The sequence below is a fragment of the Trachemys scripta genome, chromosome 1, assembly GCF_013100865.1.
Source record: "Trachemys scripta elegans isolate TJP31775 chromosome 1, CAS_Tse_1.0, whole genome shotgun sequence".
Classification (NCBI taxonomy): Eukaryota; Metazoa; Chordata; order Testudines; family Emydidae; genus Trachemys; species Trachemys scripta.
In genome coordinates, this window is record NC_048298.1 from 289969662 (window position 1) to 289984861 (window position 15200).

General features: G+C 41.3%; 1 protein-coding gene across 2 annotated transcripts in view; it reads right to left on the reverse strand.

The window, feature by feature from the left end:
• The window catches only part of CAB39L (calcium binding protein 39 like), a 104342-nt gene that overhangs the window by 25994 nt on the left and 63148 nt on the right, over positions 1-15200 (reverse strand). For both annotated transcript variants that reach the window (XM_034758510.1, XM_034758511.1), the window contains 2 exons: positions 12706-12870; positions 7606-7724 (listed from right to left, as the gene is read on the reverse strand). In XM_034758510.1, coding sequence (XP_034614401.1) covers positions 7606-7724; positions 12706-12870 — 284 coding nt within the window. The remainder of the gene's footprint in view (positions 1-7605; positions 7725-12705; positions 12871-15200) is intronic.

The window sequence follows — 15200 nt, forward strand, 5'->3', positions numbered from 1 at the left end:
ACACTGTATCGTACAGCAGCAAGCACACTTGTAAACCCCGGGGGAAGGGGAGGAGAAGAGTCATCTCTCTCTAATTCCTATGTAACACACTGTATCTCCTTTAAGTCAAAGTGCATACTGAAATAAAGCATGCAAGGTTTCAAGAAAAAAATGGATGTGATTTAGCCAACCCAAAAACCTCCAAACCTCCTCCCGCTGCAACATTTAAATTACTACACAATGAACAATGTTCATTTAGCTGAAAATGACAGGGCCCAAATGAACAGAGAGGAAACTCTGCTTCAATAGGTTGACTGTTAGCCAAAGCTTATTTACCTTATTGTTTCTCTGCACAATTAATTTCTACTGTCAGGCTAAAAAGTAAGACAGACTGCCATCTGTGCTGTGAGTGAGTGGGCCTTTCAAATTCACTACCAGCTTCCACGTTAAAAAGAATGGTAGTGTTTCCAGAGCATACTAAGGCTGCATATTTCCATGTGATGACTACAATAGCTGGCCTAGTGAAAAATGAACCACTGATTCAAAAGTCAAATGAAGCTCCTCTTGCCTCAAACGAAAATAAATCCCAAGCAGCTGATGACAAGCATGTCTCTATCATTTGGGGGGCCATTTGCACACTAAACATATGACTCTTTAGATAGTAAATGTCCACTGATGTTTTCTGTTAAGAGTTTCCTCTTCTCTACTGCATCAGGTCACATTAGTACAAAGGCACATTTTCAAACAGAAGAGGCAGAGTCACTTCTAGGAGTGTGGCCAGGAAATGTTTAATGGCTGGGCTGGTGAACATTTTAGGAGGAATATAAATAAATGTTTTATATTTTTGCCAACACAATACACTTCCGAAAACACAGGTATCATTGTAAGTAAATGCAGTAGAACCCTTAAGTAATTTGGTATGTCACTAGGGCTACATAAGTAAGGCAAGTTGTACTTGGCTCCTGGAATATAGCTGGTAATCTTCTTTCAGGTGTCTGGCCATAATTAGCACTTTGTCTGCACCAGCAGTTCCATTCAGCACCACTATGGAATTTAACAGAGAACCAGAAGGGAAAGTAATCCATTACCAGATGCTAATACAGCATTTTTAGTGATGATGATTAGTTATTATTAGCTGAAATGTGCTCAATGGTATAAAGACACAAAATGAAGATCCTACCTGCTCTGAAGAACTTTCAACCTAAAAGTTAGACACTGAACACGGGATGCACTGGGAAACCCAGAAGAAATCAATCACCTTTTTAATATTTACAACTCATTTTTGTGGACACTGTGAAATCAGCAAGTCAAAGAGAGACTTGAAGGAGAATAGAAGTCAGTTGACACAGTGGGGGCAGGATAGAAGAAGGCACGGAGATAAGGGTGGAAGGAGGAGACAAGCAGGGCATCAAGACTGGAGGGGCACAAGAAGAGACTTCTTGACAAATTGCCACATCCCCCTCAGCTTCTTAGGCCTGACCTTACACCACTGAAGTCAATGAGAGTTTTGCTATCGACTTTAATGAGCACACGATCAAGCCTTTAATGATGCTGTAATAGTACAGATATTATCCCTATTGAGAAAGGAGGCAGCAATGGAGCACAGCACAGAAACACAGCATGGCAAGGTAGCCCATGAAGATTTTGAACTCTGATTTTTTTCATGTACAGAATGCCATCCTAGCAGCTGCTGTAATTTTCTCTGGTACAAAGTTATACATTATTTTACATCACGGGGGACTGAATTCATCCCTGGTCTAACACCACTGAATGCAATGGATTCCAATGGACATCGGGGATTAATTTGGCCCAAGGACATTTGCTAATTTATATATCAAAAGCTACATTCATTTGAAGTCCTATTTGCACTCTGCAAATCATACTGAGCCTCCATAGAGGGAAAATACAAAACCATTAAAAGTTAGTCCCCTTGGCAGCAGGTAAGTCAATTATCCTATTCTTTTTATATTATATATACACACACACACACACACACACAAAAAACAAAAACAACCAACCAACCGTTTGCTGAGTCTTTTTGTGAAGCTAACAATTTGGGAGGGATTAACTGAGAAGTAAAATGAAGACCGGATGTAATAATAGTTATCTCAAGCTGGCAGTGCCACTGCAGTATTACACAGGAAATGCTGGGAAGGAGAGCTTATTCAGGAATCTTCCCACTTAACAACAGAGCTCACATTATGCAGTGAAAAAAGTGACCTTTTGTTGTTGCTGCTGGGAACTGACTGTCAGGTGGCAATGGAAATTTTTCATTCAATACTGCGCAAACAATGACTTGCCTTCATGATTGTTCTGTGCTGTTTTTTTCTACAATTGTGTGTAAAACATACATCCTGATTGACTTATTTTTTAAATAAAATATATGTCAGAGATAGCATCCTATAATTTTATAACAGAGATGGCCAAATTCAGGGAGATAACAGGGAGAGAGAATACTTGTGGCACTACTTTGGGTTTGTTTCAGTTTTTCTTCCTTTTTTAAAGAAATATAATATTATATTCACAAGAAAATACATAATCAATAAAAAAAGTGAACAAAGGAAATACAGGGGTGAGTTAAGCACATAGACCCAATCTTGCAATTCATGGCACATGTGCACAGAAGACTGGTCACATGCAACAAATTGCAGGCTTGGGGCCCTACCCCTACGTTAGGCACTTACTATAAGTTGTGGAAGTTGGAACTCAACCCCAAAGTTGGATCCATGCAGATAGGTGCCTCTGTGTTCGCTCAAATGTATTACAGGCTCAAGGCATCTTATTAAGATCCCTTGCATAAAAAAGTTTTATCAATCAAGAGAGAGCACAAAGAGTTGTATAAAGGAACAGAAAGCTGTGTTCGAATCAAAGGCAGATACATGGCATGGTTTCCTATCTCCATGGGAGTTCAGCAAGGCTGCATTCTGTCACCATCTTTGTTCAATACTGGTATTGATTGGTTGATAGATAATCTTCACGAGGCAGCCATCAGTGGCATTGAAGTGAACACTATTCTGCTTCGAGATCTTGAATACACCAATAACATTGTCTTGTTGGATCAGTGTGGTGAATTGCTGCAGCTGATGGCCAATCTGGTCAGGAAAGAAGCAGTGCATGTTGATCTGGTAATTAATCTGGATAAAACTAAGCCCCTGGCCATTCCCATCAAGCAGCCCTCAGATCCAGATTACAACCAGTTCAGTAAAAATCTGTCCAGGTAGCAGGTAGCAACTGTCAAATACTTGGGCAGTGTCAGACTGCACTGGAGAATGCTCAAAAGATGTAGATGCTTGGATAGGTGCCGACTCCGTGGGTGCTCCAGGGTTGGAGCACCCATAGAGAAAAATAAGCAGGTGCTTAGCACCCAGCGGGAGCCAAGCTCCCCCCCTTTACTCTCGCCCGCTGGCAGCCCGTGCCAATCAGCTCCTCCCGCTCCTAGCACCTCTTGCACACCGTGGCTTGCACGCTTGGGGGAGGGGGTGGAAAGAGGTGGGGAAGAGACCGGCGGGGTGAGGCCTTGGGGGAAGGGGTGGAATGGAGGCATGACCGGGGGTGGAGTGGGGGCAGGAAAAGGCTAGGTGGAGTGGGGGTGAGGCATGGGGCTGAGCAGGAGTTGAGCACCCCTGGGGAAAATTAGATGCCAGCGCCTGTGGATGCTTGTATGGCAGCAGCTGCTGTCATGTTTCATGCCGTTCAGCAGCCTCTGAGGGGACATCAAGCTTGCTATGAAGCTATGGATCTATGGAACGATGGTTATATCAACTCCATCGTATGGAAGCGGTGCTGAGAAAGGCTGAAGAACATCAGATTGATGTTTTCGACCTTCATCATTTTTGTCAGTTGTTCCATATCAAGTGGCAGGACAAGTTCAGAAATGAGGATCTTCAAAGCCAATAAACCCAGCAGCCACCTTCATCAGCAACGGTTCAGTTTCAGCTGTTTTCTTGGTATGGACATATAATAAGAATTGAAGACCAATGAATTCTGAAGCGTGTATACTAAGGAATGTCACTACACGGCCAGTGATCACTTGGTGCAAGAAGATTGCTAGTGAAGGCCATAAGCTGAATGTGCAGCTAGACCACATTAAGCACCTTGACAGAGATCAATTCAGGTGGTGCTTGATTTACAAGGAGGCCATGTATCTTTGGGATTTGCCACCATGATGAGGAGTATATAAAAGTTACAGCATTCAGCAGCAATCCCCAAATATTGCTGTAATATTGTAAACGTGAGAGTTTTGGACCATTCCAGTAGAATTCTTTAGTTCTTTCTTATAAGGTTCTCCAGGACTGGCATACATTAATATTTTGGCACAGTTAATAGTGCTATTCCCATTGATATTACAATATACATTATAAGCTTCCATATTATCTTTTTTTCCCTATTTATTTACAGAGAATCCAAAGAGTACTTGGGACATGATCCAAAAATATTTTACAGAATTGTGCCACACTGTATAAAACCAGGCAATATGCCAAAGAAAATGGGAGGAGGAAGGAAAGAAGAATCCAAAGGATAGAGCTAGCAAAAAGGGGTGAAAAAATGGTTTAAAAAACTGATTTAAAGATTAGACAAATATTTATTTTTTACTTAATCAACAGAAAAATTTATGAAATTTACCTAAGCAGTGATTAAAGGAGCTATTATGACCGTCACGTGACAAGGCAAAAGGGTCACAGAGAGTTGCTTTCCTCTAACTCTGAATAAGAAACTTAATCAGCACGAGAAAAACATTATTTCTTCAGCTATTCTGCCTCTCTCTACTTCACTGTCAAATTTCTGCGTAGAACCTTGCTTAGCCCCTCCTGCCTGGATTCCTGCTAGAAATTTAAAGGAACAGCATACATATCTTCATAGCCATTTGAAGCTGGGCTGCCAAACGGTAGATTGAAGAAATCCTTAGCCACACAAGCTGTTTATAGACGACTACTACTGATGTTATTTCTACACTTAAAAACGCTGCTGCGGCTGTGTTGCTCTAGCACTTCAGTGTAGACATTCACTACAGCAACAGGTGGGGTTCTCTTATTGCGGTAATTAATACATCTCCCTGAGAGGCGGTAGCTAAGTTGATGGAAGAATACTTCCATTAACCTAGTGCTGTTTACACCAGTGGTTAGGTCAACATAGCTACGTCTCTTGAGACGTACCTATGCCAATGTACCTTTTCAGTGTAGACCAGCCTGAAGTATTTGGGATTGGGGAGCAGCAGAGATGGCCTTCAAATGCCCCTTTCTGTAGGATTTGACCCATGCAGATCCATGCTGAGCACAAATCACATTTGTGGGAAATACTCACTTTCTTACTGCCTATGTTCTCCTGTGGAGACCTGCCAGGGAAGTCACATCTACAGCCAGCAGAGAAGAACAGAAATCCCTCACACAAATCTCTGCAGACTAGTCTCAATGCAACAAAAATGTAGCTTTTCATTTGAGCAATGTATTCGCAGGCAGGGTACTTCAGGATTTGACCACATCAACATTAAATAGGCAGTACTTTGAATGTATCAAAACAAAGCAACTATATAAGTGAGCTGTAAAGTATTTCCTTTGGGAATTTTGTTTTACTTATTATCAACCAACTCACTTTGTAGTTGACGCCCAAAATCTGTGCGCCTTTTTGCACATCATCTTTTGTATATGCAATCATTACAACTGGACATAAAAGTCACATGCAAATGCCAAATTTGTGCAGACAAATGCATTATTGATACAAGTAAGTGAATGGACTTCATGCCTTGCTTTATTAAAATCTGCTATATATATTTTAATACCATTAAATTTAACAAAATGCCAATATTTTATAGAGAAACAAATTAGCATAATCATTAAGACTAGTTTTCTGAAATAGAGTATTCACCCAATACATAATCTGTAGCTTGACATTAATTAATTAAAATTCAGCAACAACAAAAATCCATATAGCTGGCTGGCATCCTTTTGAGAAATCGGCTGCCTCCGTAACTCAGATTAACAGATATAAAACAAATCTGAGTTTCAAGGTTAAGGATAAAGTTAAACATATCATTGGATTTAATAGTTAAGACCAATGAGTGGCTCAGTTTCTGTATTTATCACGCAACTTTATCAAAAATAGTGGGCCCGATCCTGCTCCTATTGAAGTCAACCAGAATTTTGCCACCAATTTCAACAGGAGCAGGCTCCTAATTTGGAAAATCTGGGGGGAAAAAATCCCAACTAGTAATACAGTCGAAGTCCAATTCTTTTTTTTTTTTTTAAATCATTATCAGAGCTGTGAGCATGTTGCCAGCTCTTGTGATTTCATTGTAAGTCTTGCAATATTTGGGATTTTTCTTAAAGTCCCAGCTCATGGAGCTAAGTTGTTATATGAAAATCCCAGAGTGCATTTTTTGTAAACAGTAAATTGCTATCCATGGTTGCAGAGAAAAGCTTGAAAATTAAAACCCTAAAGGCTCAAAAAAGATAATTAAAGACCCCCAAATGTATTTTTTTATCTCAATTTTGGGGGCCCATTTCCTGATTTTTGAATGCCTGAGTTTAACAGTACTGCTATTATATGGTTAACCAAGAGATTAAACTGGTTATATTTATTAACTGACCAATATAATGTCTTATTTTTACATAGTAACTTTCATCCAAAACAATCCTAAAGCTCTTTATAAACAAGGGCCTATATTCACCCTCCCCCAGGGGAAAAAAAACGAAAGGGTGATCAGAAAATAGCAGCTTTCAAACCATGGAAAAGCTAAGATTCTCAATATAAGGGCCAGGAGATTTGTGGTCTAGCAGAGAGAACAGAAGCCTCAGAGAAGTTTGGCCTCACTCATGCATTCCCATGTATCAATGCAGTTAACATCCCCTCTGTGCTGCTGCCTAGTCCCCTTTCATGGCAGCATAGCTCACCTTGGAGGCCTCTGAGCTGAGCACTAACTCCTTCTGTGAGACAGAAACCAGAGGGAGAATTAATGCTGAAAAGAGCAGCGTTAACTTCTGCATTAATCTGCACTTGAAAATCTGCTGGTTGTTGAGGGGAACATGTTCCCTGATTCCATCCCCCTCTTTAATGTCAGTCCAAAACTCACAGAGCCCCAACTGTGCAAAGTCCACGAGGAAGAACTTCCATGTGGTCACGAGGGGTTGTAGAACATGTCTTTCAGACACCACTACCTTTCTTGTAAACTTCTCTACACAACATGCAATAGTCCAGAATTTGGCCAAATATTTATAAATATTTTTGGCCAAATATTTATAAATATTTTGCTCACTACTGAAATGCAGCCACCTGTGAAGGGAACCCAGCAGTTACTTAGCTGCACCCATCAATCCTACAACAGTTTAGGGCAGGAATGGAAGAGAGTATCTCATGGAAAATAGAGGCGGAAAGCAGTCAGAATGTAATTACCCCAATATGGAGTTTGGCCAAGAAATCATGACCAAATAAATAATGCAGGTACTGAAATGTGTACAAGTGTCCATTTAAGTAGCAGCAAGTCAACAGAAGCCAAGAAATCTGAAATTAAGGCCAAAATTTCATCCACTTTTTTTTTTAAACCATCGTATAAGGTAGATCAAATGCCATACAAGCATGCTCCAGACAATCCTGCTTAATGGAAATCAAACTCAGATTAAAATGAACACCCACCCTTTTAGAAGCATAAATAGGATATGTGGATGGGCACTAATGTATTCCACAGTAGGGCTTCGAGTGCCAATTTGTCTTCTCAAGATGTTGTTAAATATCTGGGACACATCCTTTTTGCCCTATTAAAGAAACAAAACATAGTTGCAAGTGTGAAAACATGAAAGAATTTGATTATTCATTAGAGTCTTTATTTACAATAGGAAAAGAGACCCAAAACAGAACAAGTCAACACCAGCTTGCCCTAGCTGTCTCTCTTTGCTGTTGACCCCCCACATCTTATTGCTCAAAAGATGGGTGCATCTTCAATGGCTCAACAGGATCCTTTGGTTCCCCCATCCATTTGTTCTGGACAATACCAATTCCATCATTTGCATTTTTCTTTTGCCAAAAATGCAGACAAAAACCAAATCCTTTGTTCTGTTAATTAGCAACATGTCTCACCAGTGATGCACATCTGCTCCCTTAGCCCCCAAATTCTGAGTCCTCACAGCAGCACTCAAACCGAGCTCCCAATGGGGCAGTGCAATGCATGGTTTCGACCCACTTGGTCAGACTAGACTTTTTTTCCTTTTATTACTATCACAATCAAAATGATAGCTCAAATTTAGCTAACTCTTAAAAAAACCTATTTTTATAACTTAATTCCAACCCCTAATATACAGCAACGTGCCTGGTGTACTGAAGGACAGGACTAGCATTCCTCTTATAATCTTTATGTTAACCTTAAGTATAAGACAAATGTTATTGTCATTATCTGTGCTCTGGTTTTTTGTTGTTGTTGAGTCTACTTTATTCCCCCAAAACTGGAGGAGATTGGTCCATAACTTCTCTGAAACTCTGAAGAACCCTCCCATTTTCTCCTGCTATTACTCTCCACATATACATCTTCTGAATCTTGTACCACATTAACCGGAACGATGATGACTAAAGACTTCTGAGAAGGCCCTTCTGAGCCATTTTGTAATCACCCAGAGAGGTTGCTGTTGCAAAAGTGGAGAGCGCCACATTAAAAGTCTTGTAGTGGATAAATATTGGGTCATAATGGACAATGCAAACCATAGGAAAGTGTTATTTATAATCTGTATAATATTCATAGATGCATTACAAGAAGACAAACACATTCCTTGGCTGGGAAATTAATGAAGGTCTTAAGGCAAAGGGCAGATAGTTTCACACAGCAGAGAATTTTCCTAGCTTCATCCTTGCAAATAAATCACTCTTGAGAAGGACTGAATATTCTGCCTTCCTAGTTGTTCCAGCCCAGCTGGCCTGGAGAGTAAGAGACTAAGAAAGGGAATCAAATCAGTAGGATGGCCCATCTGCTGCTGTTTGAGATCTTCTTGACACTTGGACATTCCTGTAATTAAGCCAATTTCTTTTAAAAATTGTTCCCTTTTAAACTCTAACACTCTCCACATAAATACGGAATGCTACACAATTAAATCTGTAAGTCATGAGACCTGTTCCCAGGGGTTCCAAAAGTTAGTACACAATGAAAATAATCCAGAAAAGAAGAGCTGTTGAAAAGGGGAGACAACATTGGCCAGAAATGTAAATGATCCTAGCTGCATAAGCACAGGATTTGGGGAGAGATTTCTCAGACCATTGGGACTGCCTCTCGAGTGTCTGGACTCCCAGTGACATCAGTGAACACTGAATAGACTAGAGAAGAAAACAGATAGGAGGCTTGTCCCAAAGACGACAGATCCTGAGCTCCACCAGCATCCAGATTTCTGCTAAGTGGGGGATATTATTTTCTTGATTTAAAATAAATCATGTTCAATTATGTTCAAATGTCAGACAGAAACCCATGTATGTTGGTGGTAGTGGGGGAGGTTGCCTGAAAGAAAAACCAAAATTTCCAATTGTAGGTAGGTAGGTAAGTGCCAAAACAAAAAGGCCTTATACAAAGTCCTGAAGTCAGCCTCAGAGGGACTCTGGAAGACTCATTTAGCGAAGAATGTCCATAGAGTGGGGGGCCCTGAACAGACAAAGCAATGGCACTATCCAGTCTGAACTTCAGAAAAGTCAGCAAGGACAGGCTGGTCAATCATAACTGCTTTACAGGCTCACAGCAGAGGAATAATCACCCAGGTTCCTTAGGCCTAAATCATGAAGGGCTTTACAAATATCAGCCACAAATAGTTCACCATAACTCTCAATTTAAATTTTGGAATCACCACCACCTCTGGCCAAGAAAGAGGAAGGAGTGCCAAAAACATTATATTCAGTTTTAAACACTAGGTGTACTACAATTATGTGTTTTAAACTGGCACATCCCCTAGAGGCTAAAGGCAGGCACCCATCAAAAAATGTATGCAAGAATTATGTGATTTTGCAATGCTTCCTTTATGTGGAATTTGCAACGCAAGTTCTCTTTACAATGAAAAACGCAAGATACAATAGAAGCAGAGTACAGGAGGGGCAAAATTGGAGCCAAAGCTCAGTGACTAGATATGAGCAAGGAATAATAAACTCATCCTGTGGATAATAATTTACCAGATTCCTCCACCATAAAACAACCCAAGCCAATATGATATTTTAAAAGAATCATTGACAAGAAAATGAATGTAGGAACTCTGTAAGGTAGCAGTTTTATGTTATCGTTTGTCCTGGGCTACTGGCTATTTCTCATCCCCTTTATTAGCCAACTAAGAGAGTTTTTTGTAGCTACTGGCCCAAGTTATAAAGTTCAGATCTGAATTCGAATTAGAACTTCCCAAAGTTCAGTTGTGTTTGGGTTCATGATTCCTGCTCACGGCCATCTCCACTGTTTTATAAGGGCATCAATATTCAAAAAAGCCAGATTTTAAAACATGATTTATAATGGTACAAATGGGGACTAAACACAGAAAACACATTTGCATGCTGACAAGTAATGAATTGCACAGACAATCAATCAGTTATATGTGGGTAACAATTGGAAGACAGCAAAATAAGGCTCAAATGTGGCCAGGAAAGTTTAGAAGCTCAAAAATTATGGGAACCTGAAGACACAGTGGGCATATACTGTTACTAAACTCCTTTTCAATTACATTTTACTGATGCAGTATACATTTCATCCGCTTGATTTGTCTAACAGTAACACCGGTGGCAAAGCAGAGAGTTTGCTGTGTGATTATATAACTTTGTCATGGATGAGGCTAATTTCACAAGTGAAGTATTTAGAGTTCTGTTCACAGTAATAATAAATACCACATAGTTGCTGGTTCACAGTTGACACATCAGACAGAGTCCTGGCTTGGAAGACTGTACTCTGGAGAAATAAGCCAAGGAATATTCCCCATTTGATATAAACTATACAGAATGCCACGTTTTTAAAGCAGTAGTTATCCCATGATTTGAGAAGTTGTATGCTGATGGTGCCTTTAATTTTTTACAGTTTGCAAACTATGGGATTATTTTTCTGATTTTAAAGAAAACATTTAGAGGACTGACACATTTAGCAATAGCAAGAGAACAACAACAAACAACTGAAGAAATTCTATGATCAAGAAACCTCGCAGCTCAAGAATAGAGGGAGAGGAAGGAACTTGTGTTAACAATGGAATTTTTATATTAAAAAGTAAATGAAAATAATCTATACATAGAACATGAATCTCCCAAGGCTATGCCATTTAATACTGCAAAATGAACATTAAGTCTCACTGAAATGCCATCAGAAGGAGCATATTTTTCATATTTTCCAGTGAAATACCCCAAGTATTTTTTTCTTACAGCATTTCAGTGAAAGCCATCGTTACAGCTCTAAAGGACTTCAGGTTTCACACAGAGGAAAATGTTCATTTTCAAAGGATGCGGAAAGTAACAGCACAACAAATGGTTCTTTCCATTAAATGGGGGACAGTTCCCCACAGGAACTCTCACAAAAGGTGACTCTCACAGGATTGCACAGAATCACCCCTGGGAAACAAGCTAAAAGGATGATGCTCCCTGGAACCTGGTTTTAATTTCTGAGGTTCCCCCTACAACACATTCAATTAGTGCCCCCACTTCAAACTGTGGCTAACGGGAGGCATTGTGTGAGCATCCTGTAGGACTGGAAGTACGGAATTCCTGAGTTCTAACCCTGCACCAACATGCTGAATTATTTGTGATGATTCATCCGAGCAAGTGGGAACACAGGAATTTCCATATTGGATCTGAACAGTAGCCTCTCTAGTCCAGGATCTTGTCTTTGACAGCATCTTCATAGGTAGTGCAAGAAATGCTGTAGTGAAGTTCTGGAATAATCTCCCTACGGGGAAGTGTCTTCCCAACCTGCATCAGTCAGAGATTGGTTATGAGGGTTTATATCTATCCTAAATTATTTTTAATAATTTCTAATGTAAATGGAGATATTCTCATTGTCCTATGAAAATCTAATCCTTTTCTGAATTATTCCCAGTTCTTTTCCTTAATGTTATACTGTGGCAATGAATTCCCAAGGCTAATTACGAGTTACGTATTCCCTTATTTTACCAATATTCAGTTTGCTGCTTTGCCATTTTATTTAATGTCCCCTTATTCTTTTACGCTGAGAAATGAAAACAGGATTGAGCCAATCAAGCCATTCGTTATTTTGTATACCTCTGTCAACTAAGCTGTCTCAATCCCCTCAGTCTCTTTTCATAAAGAAATGTTTCTATGGCTCCAGTCATTTTCATTCTGTCTCCAAATCCCCTGTATCTTTTCAGAGACAGTGAGACCAGAATTTATCCCACTCAGGGTGAGGGTGCACCACTAAAGTATATTAGAGCATTATAATATTTTCAATAGTGTTTTGCATCCGATTGCCTTACGCATCTGAATAGTCCATCGTTTGGTCATTCTGATACTCCATAGAGTTATGCCAAGAAAGAATCTAATGCATCATGTGTAATTAAGACAGAGAGGGCACCTGTGTATCAGCATATTGATCATTACACAACAACAGAGGAATGCTCTATTGAAAAAAGCCCCCATCGTTCAGCATGTCTAAAAGTTTATAGCGAAAGTGAATGTTGGGAAGACTTAGCTACACAAATCAGTTAAACTTTAGGAAACTATAACTAAGCTAAATGACAATATCAGGATCAAAAAGATGGAATTCTTCTTTTCTGAGAACTAATATTGACCTACCTCGAAATCTATCAGCTGCAAGTTGGCTATAAGTGTCACTAGCAGGCCACTGTTGTATAATTCTTGTGCCAGTTGAGCCACTGTTTCCGTAGGTGGCTCCTTGTCACTAGTACCACACAGAATTTCCTTCATTGCTTGCAGTGATTTTGACACTTCTTCTGATGCCTGGTAATCAAACAGGACATTAACAGTTAAAGAACAAACCAACTTCAGTGTAAATAAAATTGGTAACAGAGAAAAACTGTTCAAACAAAATTTCAAACAGATTCCAGTACAAAAAATGGTTAATGTTATTAAATGGTTTACTAGATTTTTGCATACACTGGGGCTGGAACATTCACGCTGGATCCTGCAGCCCTTACTCAGGCAAAATCACATACTAATTCAGCTGTTGGTGAACTTAAATGCAACATACCATATATTCATGTGTGTAATATGCATAAAATGGGGTCAGATTCTGGGGTAAAGGTGTAAAATACACCTCCCTGTGTTAGCAAGGCCCCTTTATGTTTCAGGAGGCATTCACTCCAAACTAAGGCAGGGGATGTTTCAGCTGCCATCCTCCCTCAAGTTTCCAGCAAAGGACTCCACAAGAACTCCGCAAGAAGGAGGTGTTGAGGGACACACTGAATCAGCACACTCCCCAGCTGCCTTGGATATATACCTTTTCCGTCTAAAGCCCCCTACTTTTGGGGCTGCACTGGCCTCACTACAGTTGACCGAGTAACTCCTTACAGACAGTGTCAGCTTTGCACCACTGCAACCTACTCTTCCCATAACAGTGTTTTTGCCACTTAGATCCTAAAACCAACCAGCAAGCCTGGCCCATTACCTTTAACTAGGATCTTATCGATGGAGTGTACAGATATCTAGATTGCAGGTTAAGGTAAACAACCTAACCTGCTTCCATTAAAACAAAACAATTGTCACTAAGCAAAAACAAAGCCAAATATCCTTCATCCTCCACTCCTTCACAGTTTATTTTAAAATACTTCTGATGAGCACAACTTTTCAGGTGCATCAACCATGAGTGCAAGATACAAAATCTGGATGATGCTTCAGATCCACTAGAAGGATTTGAATCCAGGGTTTTGGTTTGGCCAAGAAGAAAGACAGGAGCCATTTGTAAAGTCTGATTCCAAACCAGGTTAAGATTTTGAACATCTCAAATTTTGGTGGATATTCATAGAATCCAAGGCCAGAACAGACCACTGTGATCATCTAGTCTGACTGCCTGTATAACACAGGCCATAGACCTTCCCCAAAATAATTTCTAGAGCATATCTGTTAGAAGAACATCCAGTCTTCAAACATTCAGATCCAGGCTTCTGGTCTGAGCCTCTCTCTAGTTTTACTCCTGAGGGTACTCTGCGCCAAAAGATTTAAATTTCTGCACACAATATTTTAAAATTCTGCATATTTTATTTATTTGTCAAATAAACACGGAGGCTCCAAGCATGGCATTGGGGAGCAGAGGCCACTGGCGGCACGGAGGTGGGAGATCACTGTGCATCCTGCTCTCCCCCCCCACAGTACATGGACTCAGTGGTGACGCTGTACCCAACCCTGACACAGCACAAGGACCGGCCCTGCCCCTCCATGGCCAGGTGCACCAGGTGTGGGCAGGCAGGCTCAGCAAGACAGGATTCAAGGGTGGAGGGGCTTAGTGTGGGGGGATCCAGGTGTGGGTTGAGAGGGTTCTGTGTCGGGCAATCTGGGTGTGGGCAGCTCAGTGGGGAAATCCGTGTGTGTGTGTGTGTGGGGGGAAATCTGGATGCACGGGGCTTGTTGGGGATTGTGGGTGCAACTGTAATGGGACTCTGCAGGGGGTCCAGGTGAAGGTAGTTGGTGCTCATCAGGAAGAGGTTTGGGTGTGGGAGTGATAGAGCTCAGCAGGGGGATCTGGGTGTGGGGAGCTCAGTGGGGCAGTGATCCATGTGCAGCTGGTTGGGGCTTGGTAGGGTGGGGATTTGGGTGTGGGTGGCTCATTGGAGTGATCCAGGTGCAGGGGGAGTGAGGCTCGGAGGGGGTTCTGGGTGCAGGGATGGGTGAGGCTCGACAGGCGGGTTTGGGTATGAGGGGGTCTGGATGCATGCATGTTGGGCAGATGGGGGAGCAGCTCCCTGTACAGGGATCCCAGTCTCTGCAGCTGAGGAGCGATGGGTGCAGGAAGCACGGGGGGTGGAGTTTGCAGAGCTTCCTACAGATGAGGGAGAACTCTGGGGGTGGGTCTGACACAGCCCTGGATGCTGTGCAGGGGAAGAGTCAGTGCAGGGTAGGAGCCACCAGCCCGGTCTTCCCTAGTCCCGCCCTCTGCCCCATAGTGATTTACCTCTCTGCCGGCTGCCCTTGGCACCCAAAACATACTGCTGGGGAGGGTCGCACGACTGCTCTTATGGCTTCCCTTTGCTCCCCCATCAGAAAATCATTGTTCTGTGTGGAAGCAAAGATATCTGCCAGGGACATAAATTCTGCGCATGTGCATTGGTACAGAT